At 48.7% G+C, this 12160-nt stretch overlaps 1 protein-coding gene across 1 annotated transcript; it reads left to right on the top strand.

The window, feature by feature from the left end:
- Positions 1-5175: 5175 nt before the first annotated feature.
- On the top strand, positions 5176-11486 carry MSANTD2 (Myb/SANT-like DNA-binding domain containing 2). Its single transcript, XM_010010588.1, has 4 exons — positions 5176-5214; positions 5824-6082; positions 7358-7418; positions 10564-11486. Exons 2-4 carry the CDS (start codon positions 6004-6006, stop codon positions 11414-11416), a joined length of 993 nt encoding a protein of 330 aa, XP_010008890.1. The 5' UTR covers positions 5176-5214; positions 5824-6003; the 3' UTR covers positions 11417-11486.
- The last annotated feature ends 674 nt before the right edge of the window (positions 11487-12160 follow it).

Raw genomic sequence — 12160 nt, 5'->3', positions numbered from 1 at the left:
CCTTGGGATGCCAGGGTTCGGTCCCGTCGGGATCGACGCTGAAGCGTGCTGTGGTCCTGGGTGGGGGTTCAGAGCACCCTGTGGACCGGGAATGGGGACGCTGTGTCCCCTGGGATCAGTGTTTTGTGGTCTCTGCGCTGGCAGCTTTCCCGGGCATCCCTGGGTGTGGGACACCCCATCCCTTGGGATCGCCCCGTCACGATCTCCTCGCTCAGGCAGTTTTCCAGGGTATCCTGTGATCCCGGTTGTGGGCATCCCATGGGCTCAGCCCCGCCTCTGGCACTGGGATGGGGGCACTGTGTCCCATGGGATCAGCTCCCTGCAGCACCCAGTTGGCATCTCTCTGCCTGGAGCCACATCCTGGGGGTTCAGCCCTTGCACCCAGCAGCATCTTTCAGAGCCGGGTGCTGCGTCCTTTGGATTTCTTCCCACATGGATTGGCTGTGGAGTCCTGAGCTGGGGAGAGGATGGTGTCCCAACCATTCCCATCCCCTTGGACAAGCATTCCCAGCAGTATCCTTTCCCCTGGGATTTTGGGGCACCGCATCACCGTGGTTGTCCTGAGTGTCTCGGGTTCCCAAGAAGGTGGCAATTGCTTCCCATGGGAAAAGGGGACTCCCAGTTACCCCAGTAATGAGGGCTGGCTTGGGCTCTGGTTGCTCTCTTGGCTCCCTCCTTAGCTTTGGAATTGCCTTACAGGATACAGCATCTTCCAGTGGCTCACACCGGAGTGTGCTGCAGGCTCTGAACCTCTCTAGTAATGAAACCTTTCCTCTAACAGCCCCATGGGCTGCGTGTCCTCTGGTGGCAGGTTCTAAAGACGATCCTTCCAGTTGCATCATTCCCTGGGGAAAAGGGAAAGGCTTGGGAGCATCCCACTTCTAACAAAGAGGACTGATGGGTTTGGGGTTGTGGTGGGATCTTATGCAGCAACTGTAGAGGATCCCTTCTCCAATTCTGGTCACAGGCTCTGCAGCTGTTGGTGCTTCAGGTGATGCTGAGCAGGTTGTGAGAAGTCTTACACCTTACTGGGTGAAGAGCAGCTGTTGGTTGTGTCCAGCACCCTGTTCCCATCGTGCTGTTCCATATCCCAGATCCTCACCGTGAGGATCTTCATCAGTGCAATCAGCCGGAGGCACAAAAAAGTGCCTTTTCCCAAGGCTTGGGGCTTGCAGGAGGGTTTTGGCTGGAATGTTGTGAAATGGGTGCTCGTGGGTTCTCCCAAGAGCCAGGATTACTTGGTTTAGGGATGACTGAGGCAGTTGTGGTAGCGGCTGCCATCCCCAGAATCCCAGTTTTTGTGGGATTCCAGGCAGAATCAGCTGTTTGATTCTTGATGCTCAGCCAGGCGTGAAGTTCACATTCCATGGATTATCCATAATGTCCCGTATTTCCCTCAAGGAAAAGTTGCTTGTGTATTATAAACTGTGCTTAAAACTGTAAAGGAATCCCACTGATTTTGTCTTCAGGACCCCTGCTTTCCCTGGAATCTGCCAAGTCTTGAGGAGCGAGTTCAAAATGAGCTGGAAAGGAAAAAGTCAACTCCAAAGGAGAAAGTTTTCCAGTTGTATGGCATAGCTGCATTCCCTCCTAATTCAAACAGGATGCAAAGGAAGGTCCCAGATTTTCCTCTGTCTCTCAACATCTGCATGTGCTTTGCTGCAGAGCTGGCCTGCAAGCTGGGAATGAGACCCTGGTTGGGTTTGAGCTGCTCTGGAAGCGTCTGTTTCAAATTTAGGGATTCACACATAACCATTCCAGCAGCTTTTCCTGGTTTCTTCCCTCGGAAAGGGACCTTGGGTCTGATTCTGTGGCTCTGAGGACAGTGATTGGTGAGTTCAGCAGTCAGGAGCTGCAGGAGGATTGGAGCAGCTCGATTCCTGCCTGGTGGCTTCCCAGAAAAGCTGTCCTGTGCTCTATGGCTTCCTTATCCGGGTGCATCAAGTCATATCCTTAATCCTTGCTGCTTTAGTGGCATATCCCAAATCATTTAGTAAAGCACACATGCTTCTCATCCAGCCCTCCTCCTCTTTCCTAAGTGTCTTCATGGCAAGGATATAGCCTTTAGCATCCAGAAACTCATTCCCTCTCTGCAGCAGTGCATGGGAAGCCTTCAAGTTTCAATTTTCCTGGTGTTTCAAGGCAGGGAATGGAATATTTGGCCAAACCCTTTCCAGACCCATGTGCTGGTTCCATGCCCTTCGCAGCTGGACAGCAGGAGGTGAGCTCTTGAGCTGCTCTTACCTGCAGGAAAAAGAGTTGTGGCTGTCATGCTGTGATGTTGCCATCCTGAAATCCCAAAGCCTGCGTATCCAGTGTGTATTCCTTGATCTTTTACACTGGGACGTCATCACTTCCCCCTTTTCCAGCCTTCATGTGTGGCTGTGGTGGATGCTCCGGGGCAGTGCAGATGAGCTGAGGCTTTGCCATTGCCACTGACCATGCAAAGCTGTGTGAATCAGGGTGAATTTTCAGGCTAAAAAATCCTTGTTTTAGTTTAAAGGAGTAATGGAATTATTCCTGTAGTTTAAAGGAATAATGTGCTCCAGTTGTTCGGGGGTTTTGGGTTTCACTTCCCATCATAAACCCACTCCCTTGGAGCTGGAGTCTCCTCCTCACCCTGGATAGGAACTAGGGGGGTTCTGCTGAGTTGGGGTTGTCTGCTTAGAGTGTAATTCCTGTTGTAGAGGAAAAAGAAATCCCTTGAGGATGCTGGTTAAGCACTCTTGCAGTGCAAAGGGGAGAAGGGAACACCAGGAACACACATGAAAGGGGAAGGAGTGTCAGCCCTTGGTGTGGTGTTGCTTTAAGCTACCCAACCATGGGCTGCTTTGTAATGGGGCTGTAGTTTTAGCTGGTTTATGATGTAAATAATCTCTTCTTAAACCTGATGTTGCTGTCATCTAGTTTGACCTCCTGCATGATAGGGGAGGTTGGATTTGACCCTGAATTTCATCGGTGGGTCCAATAATGTGAAGCAGAGCATAGAATCATAGAACCCCAGAGTGGTTTGGGTTGGAAGGGACCATAATGCTCATCCAGTTACATTGGCAGGGGCCCCTTCCACTAGAGCAGGTTGCTCCAAGCCCCTGTGTCCAACCTGGCCTTGAACACTGCCAGGGATGGGGCAGCCACAGCTTCTCTGGGCACCCTGTGCCAGCGCCTCAGCACCCTCACAGGGAAGAGCTTCTGCCTTAGATCCAACCTGAACTTCCCCTGTTTCAGTTTGAACCCATCACCCCTTGTCCTGTTGCTACAGTCCCTGATGCAGAGTCCCTCTCCAGCACCCTTGTAGCCCCCTTCAGACACTGGAAGCTGCTCTGAGGTCTCCACGCAGCTTCTCTTCTCCAGCCTGAACAGCCCCAGTGTCTCCATTCTGGAGCTGCTCCAGCCCCTGATCATCCTCGTGGCCTCCTCTGGGCTTGTTCTAACAGCTCCATATCCGTCTGATGCTGGGAAGCAGCTGCCTTTCAGTTTGAAGAGGTCAAATGCTGGACCACTTGTACATGCCATAGCAACCAGCCAGGATCAGCTTTGTCTTCTGTTCCTTTTAAATGAGTTATATCTTTGCCTTGCATTTATTATCCCAGGCCCACAGCCTCCCTCCAAGTCCCTTCCTCAGGCTTTTCTGAGCAGTGTTTCTGGTGGTCCTGCTGCAGTTCCTGCAGAGTGATCAGTTTTGCTGTGGCTTCACTGGGAAAGGAAATGAGGGCTCCTAAGTGAGAAAACCCGCAGTGAGGTTTTTGACTGTCCTCTCCTTTGGGTTTCGTAATAGCAATTGAGTGGGGCTAATCTGTCTTCGTATTGCAGGCAGTGTGGCAGAGCAGTAAGCAAAAGCCTCGGTCTCTTCCAGTCTGAGCAGTCACTGGGCAGTTATCAGGTCTGTTTTCCATTACTTCTCCTAAATTTACTGCTTTCTTGTCTATCTGTACCAATATATGATTGTGCACTCCAGGAACCACGGAGCAGGAGTTGAGCTGGACACCAGGAGGAGTAGAGGAGGTGCGTAATTGAAACCTAGATCTTAAATCTTGGTGATCAGAACAAACTGCTGGGAGAAAGGTGTCTGAAGCACTGAGTGCTGGAAAGTGTCCAAGGGAGGTTTCCTGAGGTCCAGGCAGTTATTTAGGTCTTTATCAGGGTCTCTGGAGATGATCATGGGAGGTGGAGGTAGCTGTAGAGGGATCTGGTCCACCTCACTCCTGTGGTGCATCCACGAAATGGAGCTGACCCATGTGATTTTAGGTGAACATCACTTAGATGTTGATCAGCAGGATAGAACTGACTTGCTGCTTCAGCGGTTTTGCTTCTGCTCCCAGGGCTCTGAATATCACCAGGAAACTGGTTGGGAATGTCTTCCTTTGCTGCTGATGCTGTTAAACCAGTGCGTGAGGATAGATGCATTAGATAGGTTTGAGCTTTCTGGAGATGTAAAGGTTCCTTTTGGGGGGAAAACCCAAGTGGGTTTTGCAGTGACATGAACTTGACAGTCCATTACAGTCTTTTTCCAGAAAGCAAGGAGACAGGAGTAGATCTTCCCAAGTTAATGTCTCTCTTCAACTCCAGAAGTGGCTTTGCCATTCAAGCTAGAACCTGAGCAATCTACCGTCATGGAATCCCAGACTGGTTTGGGTGGGAAGGGACCTTAAAGCTCATCCAGCTTCAACCCCTGCCATGGGCAGGGGCACCTTCCACTAGAGCAGGTTGCTCCAAGCCCCAAATTCTATGTTAAAAAGTAGGTTTTCTAGCACTCCACCAATCCAAAGACCATCAAGATCCAGCAAACCTGGGACACATCATGACCTTTCAAACGCAGAGTGGTGGTGGAATCAAAACCACCTTGAGGGATGCACATTAAGATGATTTTATCTTCTTTTAATCACCAAATAGTTGTGTGTTGCTCTGGATTAAGGGGTGAATGTGGATGGAAAATGGTAGAGTTCTCCAGCTTTGCCTTGCTGGCACTCAAACACCAGCCCAGCCATCGGAATGCTGAAGGGAACACCAAAAGTAGATGAAGAGTTTGCATCGGTCCATGTGGGAGGTTTTGGCCTCAGTGCTGGTTTTAAAGTCTTCTTAGAGCCACGTTAGCATTGTTTCGTGCTTAATGCTTGCTATCAAAGTCTGGCCATGGGGAGCATTATTGATTTGACCTCTTTTAAATTTCAGCAGCTTCACAAGAGGCAGAGTGAGTTAGTAAGGAATGCAGAATATGTAAGTAATAAACACTTTCCTAGCTGAATAGCTTAGGCATATACATTTCGTACCTCGTATCTTCTTACCAGAGTGAGGAAGGTTGGACCATCTTTGCTTTGGGGGACTCTTCTTTCTCTTGCCCTTCCTCTCTCCTCCCTGCTGCACCTTCTCCATGCTGGGGGCCCAACACCAGCTCTGCTTTCTCCTCCTCGTAGTAGGTGTGCGTTTTCCTGGCTGGTTGGTGTCTCTGACTGGGGGTCTCTTGGTATTTATAGTGGTTTTCCCTACGTTTCACGGCAGATCTGGGAATTCTTTTCTTTGTTTTTGAAGTGGGGAAGAGGTTAAATCACTCAAGTTAAATCTGATGAGCCTGTAGCTGCTATGCAACTTTGTCCTGTGTCGTAGATGTTAATGCTAAATCGCTGCAGCGGGAATGTCGGATACATGTGATGGGTGTAGATTAAATTGGGAACATTGCATTTAGGGCAAATACTGATCAGCAGAAATAATAGAAATCCCCAAAACCAACCCATATCTCTGCCTGTAGCAGCTGTGTAGCTGTCTGTAAGTGAATGTGTGCTTTCCCAGCCCACTGCTGCGTGGTGAACCTGCCTTCTTCTGTCTCAGACCCTGCGTAGGTGCTACAGCCGTGTGAAGGAGCATGGTGTCGGGAAGAGGAAAAGCAGCTACACGTTTGAGCAGCTGGAGCAGGTCTTTGGGCAAGGAGGATGGGATTCCCAGCCCTGCCAGCCTGTCCTCATCAACAGCAGCGGCTTGTACCAGGAGCTGGAGTCAGACAGCAGCACGATGGAGGAGTTTTCACAGGAGGACTGGGGAAACCACAGTCAGGATCTTCATTGTTACCAGACTGGTGAACAGGAATTGGGTAAGAAACCCCATCCTGGTGCATCTCCATCCTCTAGGTTTTACTTGTGCTCTGTGCTCATGCTGATCTCTCACTTAACCTGGCTCAGTACCAGCTTCCATGTTTTGGACATCACACACTGAAGATGTGAAACACCGATGTCCTGGGGGAGAAAAGGGAAAGAAATTCCCCAGTTAAAAGCAAACCGTGGTTCCTGAAGTATTTTGGGAGTGGGACTTGAGTTTAAAGAGCCTAGCAGAGGGAAAGGACGGTTGTGTGGCCAGAAATGGTGGAGGACAAGGCAATACATTCTCCTTCCCCTGCTTGGTTTTGCTCCCCCTCGTGGGATATAGGGAGATGTTTTCCCTTTCACTGATACCCAGCTGAACCTGGGTGCAAGCTCAAACTGCAGGATTTGAACCCCTCCACGTGCTTTCCTTGCCCGAATTTTTGCTGTTTCTGCATAAGAATCAATATATTGATGAATTTGGGGATTTGCTCGTTGCTTGTGGTTTATTCAACATGGTTAAACAGAGCAAGGTACCATGTTGTTGGTACAAAACACACCCTGATCTGAGCAATTTGGTGAAGAAGTGGGTTTCTTGGAGCATATTTCTATCTCTTGAGCCACTGATCTTATGGGGCTATTTTAACAGGGGTTGTTTTCATGGCAGAAACTTTAACTGAGTAAATTCAGTGGGGATCCAAGAGAAGCAGCAGTTAGAAGGTGAGTTGGATAAAAGCTGATGGTGCCATGAACTGGTTGGTTTCTTCCCCTCATGATTTGTAGGATGAGACAGGAAGAGGAGACGCAGTCACATACCTGGCCCCATCCGTGGTCAGGGCACTGATGGATTAGGAAGCTTTGAAGGAATGTTCAGAGCAGTTGTGAGAAAAGCACATAGCACACAACATCTAAATGGAATACAGATGCATTTTGGAAGCAAAACAGCCTTTTTCTCTTTCTTTTTTTCCCCCTCCTTTTTAACAATGGAGTTTGCAATTCAGTTGATTTAATAGTAGGAATTGTGGTCTTGTCCTTGAGAGGTTTTGCACTTGCAGAGATAGATTCAGATCTTAATTGACCACATCCATTCCAATGGAAATAAAAAATCCCATTGATTTGGAGTATTTAGGAGCTGGAGCTGTGTCATGCAGAGCTCTAGTGGGCTGCTGGGCTCAGAAGCAACTCTGGATTTACTTATTACTTACTATTTCATTTCAACCTCCTTTCTTTAAAGAAACCTCAGGAATACGATCTGAAATACAATTATCTGTTGGAATTTTACCTTTCAGATGAAATCCCTACCACCAAAAGAACATTAAAGATAAAGCAGGAATCTTCTGAAGATGCACAGTAAGTAACTTCTGAATGTTTTACCCTGGAATGTGTTTCTGTGGGGATGTTGTGCAGGAGGGGAGGAGACTGGAACCTTCTGATTATGATTATAAATCCATTGTGCAAGACTATTCATACAGTTGAAGCTGCTTTCTGCATGATGCCAGTTACCTCAGAACATCTGAAAAGCTTCACAGCTCTTCTTTCTTCTTGGCTTGGCCAGTCAGAGGCTGAATCAAGACTTGCTACATGAATGCCAAGGGCTTCAAATGGGGGTTAAATCCGTGTCGGATTCATTAGAGGTGTGTGAGGGCAGGCTTATATCATGACACAAGGCTTAATTCTCAGATCAATTTGTAATCTTGGTGTTTTGGGGTTGTGGGTTTTTTCTTCCCCGTTTGCCTTAAGTTTGCCCCTTTGGACATAGGAGAAAATAAAGGAAGAGGGAGAAGAGGGACACAGCACCCCTGTAGTTGTGTGCTGCTGGCTTGGTGTGAGTAATGCTTGCAAGAAAAGTTCCTGCTTCCCCTCACTGGGAAGGCATGCCAAAACTTGGGATTTATATATATACTTTTAACTTATTTTTATAACTTTCCGGAGCTGACTTATAACCTTGTTGGATCAGTTTAATCTGGAGCATTTGGAATGCTTGGAGCAGGCAAATCTCCCTCGCCTCGCCAACAATAACGTAGAGCCTTTCAAAAATGAAAGGAATTGGGCTGTATTTACTCAGACTTTACTTTCTTCTGACCTTCAGGGTTGTAAAACCCCTGCGGTGGTGGTAGATATGTCTGCAGCCATCACAAATTGGCTTGTAGACCCTCCTGGGTGGGTTCTGAGCTCCCCACCAGTAGTTTGTAGTGTCATCTGAAGTCACTGTGGTGTTTCCTGTGCTGGAAGATGAGCTTCTGCAGGGTGGAAAGTCATCAGCACTGGGTGCATTAACACCGTGTCCCTGAGTGGTGACAGAACAGAGGCTTTTTATTGGAATTAAATGAAAAAAATCCTCTAAAACCTTAACAAAATTAAAATAACAATAGAAAAGAAGCTTCCACAGCATTGGATTGTTCAGGGATGATTTTGCCTTTCAAGGAGTGCTTTAGGGAGCTGCAGGGGAAATAATCCTGAATTTCCCAACATCTTCCAACGCAGAGACTTACTCAAAACTTCTTTTCCCCCTTCTGTGAGGCCGAGGAACTTCTCAACCCTGAGTTTAGCCCCCTCCTGGCTCCATCCTCCTTTCAGGTAGTTGTAGATCTTGGCTTTGCTTCCTGCTTTCCCTTCCCCTGGGTTTTTGTGAGGGGTTTGGAAGCTTTTGGAGCTAAGCAGCCTGAAGAACCAGAGGGAACTCCCTATCTTGCTGGGGTTCAGCTGCTCCCCCCAGCTTGGTGAGCACCAGGACCTGATCCTGCACCTACAAACCTAATGCAGTCGATCTCTAAGGACAGCACTGCTTCTCTTAGCTTCAGGTGGTAAATAACTGGCCTCCAAACTTATAAAGCTTCCCGTATTTCCTGGGTTCCCTGTTTTTCAGCAGTGTAGGAAGCAAACAGCAATAGGAAAGCTGTGTCCAGGTCCTGTGCTCCATCAGCTGGGATGTTCATTCCCCACATCAGTTCTCTTGTTGCCTCCCTTTGGCACACTGCTGCCTTCAAGTAAACTGCAAAGTGAAATGTTGCTTCAAGCTCGGTTCTGCTACTTCAGATTGATTTGAGGAGGCTTTTTATTCACTGTGGGCTTTGTGAAGATGAACCAGAAGCGTGGGGAGCTGGGTCCTTCACTGAAACCAGCTGTTGCAGCTGCTTTGATGTCTGCTTTTGTTTGGAAACAGCCTTTAGAACAAATTTACACCATGTCTTGTCTCTGGTGTCTTCCCACATTCGCATTCCAAATGCTTCCAAGGAGAAGCCGAGCAGATGGCCAGAGGCCAGCAAGGGAGGTCGAGGTTTGATGATACAAAGCCAGCTCCAGGGCAATTTCCTGCTGGGAAATAGATAATGGCAAGAAATTGACTCTTAATGCTTCCAATAGCTCTGCTTGGCCACGGCGTGGAGGTAGATCTCCCGCTCAGCAGGGCAGCCACCAAGCAGAGTCCTGGTGTGAGTGGGAAGAGAAGACTCCAAACCCAAAAAGCAGAGTGTTTTCAAATGTCTTTCCACTATTCCTCCGTACTCCAAGTGATGATTCCCTCTGTGGAAAGCCCTTTTCTCCTGCACCGTGCTGCTGGAGATCACCTCTAGTGAAATCCTTCCTCTTCTCAGCAGTTTGATGAGTGACTAATCGTTTTATTCCCCCAGCAGCTCTATTCTGTGCTGAGCTAAACTTAGCCAGAGTATTTCTGGTGTCATTAATAAAGGTGGGAGCTTTTCTTTTGGGTTTTTAGCTCCGTTCCTCTGCTGTTGACTGAAAATCTACCCACGCTGCTTTCTCCTGTCGCTGGCTTTGGATGGGACTGCTTGCTTTCAGTTCAGTTCAGCTGTCTGTCTTGAGTCAGATGAGTGTAGAACAGCAGCAAAACACGCTCTCTGCGCTACCTGTTCCCTTCTCTGCCTTGTCCCCTTTGTCTGTCTTCTCTTCAGAAGGTGAATTTGTGCTTGCAAAGGCAGAAATCCACAGCTGCTGATGTGCACCAACATTCTTTTCCTAGCAGAGAGGATGGGAGAGCGTCACCAAGGTGTTTGCTGTAGGAGAGGTATCACTGAGCTCTCTGGGTGCTGCAGTTTGTCCTGGCTCTTCTTTTCCTGATCAAACACACGTGTGAGGCTGCTGTTGCTGTCAACCGACCCCAAACCTGCAGAACCAGAGAAGCTGTGGCTGCCCCATCCCTGGCAGTGTTCAAGGCCAGGTTGGACACAGGGGCTTGGAGCAACCTGCTCTAGTGGAAGGTGTCCCTGCCTGTGGCAGGGGGTTGGAACTGGATGAGCTTTAAGGTCTTTTCCAACCCAAAATCCATCTGGGATTCTATGAAAGACCCTGAAGTCTTCATTCCAAAGTTGAATGGTCTCTTCCAAGCCAACCTAAGACCAGGTTGCTGCAAGCCCTATCCGACGTGGCCCTGAAACAGTGATAAACATTCCCAGAGGTCGGTGCGTTGGCCGGGATGGTTTTGCTGCTCCGGTTTACTGATGCCTTTCTCCTTCTCTCCATGTTTTGTAATTCCCAGGAAGCGCGACGTCATGCAGAACATTATGCAAATCTTGGAGTCGGTCCAGTTGAAGTGGGAGCTGTTCCAGAGCTGGACGGACTTCTCCAGGCTCCACCTTTCCAACAAACTGGCCATTTTCGGCATCGGGTACAACACCCGCTGGAAGGAGGACATCCGCTACCACTACGCGGAGATCAGCTCCCAGGTACCCCTTGGGAAGCGGCTCCGGGAATACTTCAACTCGGAAAAGCCGGAGGGTCGAGTGATCATGACCAGAGTGCAGAAAATGAACTGGAAAAACGTCTATTACAAATTCCTGGAGATCACCATCAGCGAAGCCAGGTGCCTGGAGCTCCACATGGAGATCGACTGGATCCCCATCGCTCACTCCAAACCCACCGGAGGGAACGTCGTCCAGTATTTGTTACCGGGAGGGATTCCCAAAAGCCCTGGATTGTACGCTATTGGATATGAAGAGTGCCATGAGAAACCTCCTTCCTCTCCTACCGAGCACAGGGCGCCTGATCCCGGCACTGAGACTCAAGGTGAGCTGGAGGTTCCTTCTCCACAAGCCTCGCTCCGGGTGGACGTGGAATCCGCCCGGATTATCTACTGTTACCTCGGCATCGCCGAGGTCCGGACTCTCCAGCAGTGCCTGTTTTTACACTTCCAGGCAAACACCAAAACCTTCAGCAAAGATTGGGTCGGGATCAACGCCTTTTTATCTCAGAACTGCCTCGTCGAGCCCGGCGTCTCCCCCAAATCCATCTACATCAAATTTGTGGAAGTGGAGAGGGATTTTCTTTCCGCCGGCTCGTTGGTAGAGTGCCTGGAAAAAGCCATCGGATATCCCTTAAAATTTAACAACTGACTCTCATCCTTCATAAGGATTCGGGCTTTCGGCCGCTGTTTTCCATCCCACTACCAGACGCTTCCAGATCCCGGGCAAATCGGGACTTTTCCACCTGGAAACGAGTTTTGGGATGACAAGAAGCTTGCGGGGGGGAGGGCGCTTACCATCGGCTCACCCCCAGCAAGCAAGCGTATCCCGCCTCTCCGGATGCTTTTCCTCCCGGAGGAGAAGCCCCCGGCCTGTGAAACAACTGTAGGTACATTCCACATGGGACAAGCACGTAGACGTGGCGTTTTCATATGGAAAACTGAGTTTTTTTGGGGGGGTTCTTTATTCCACGTGTCCCATTTTTACGCATCCGTCTCCTTCTTAAGTGTTATTATGGATCTGGATAACGAAGCAATAGACAAGGGCAAGTTGAACCTTGACTCACCTCCATGGAGACTGTTCCTCAAATCCACCCTTAGATCCTGTTGTATATAATTTAGAACTTCACTTTTGTCACCATCAAGTGTTCTCCTCTCTCCAAACAGTGTTGCCTGCAAAAAGACTTTGGTTTCCGTGATGTATCCCACTTTTCCTCGTAGCGTTGCCATATCCACTCTTATTTTATACCATTAAAAGAATTCCTGGCCTTTTTTATTTTCCTTTTGGAGCACTGGGTTTGATTTTGGGGTTGGTTTTTTGAGTTCTCAACCTCTTGGGTGAGAAGAACCTGGCAGCTGGGAAAACCACATTGTTTTTCTGTCAAACCATGTTTTA

Source organism: Nestor notabilis, unplaced genomic scaffold (assembly GCF_000696875.1).
Source record: "Nestor notabilis isolate BGI_N333 unplaced genomic scaffold, ASM69687v1 Scaffold33382, whole genome shotgun sequence".
Lineage (NCBI taxonomy): Eukaryota > Metazoa > Chordata > Aves > Psittaciformes > Psittacidae > Nestor > Nestor notabilis.
The sequence above is the reverse complement of the archived record's forward strand: the minus strand, read 5'-3'. Positions and strand labels throughout refer to the sequence as shown.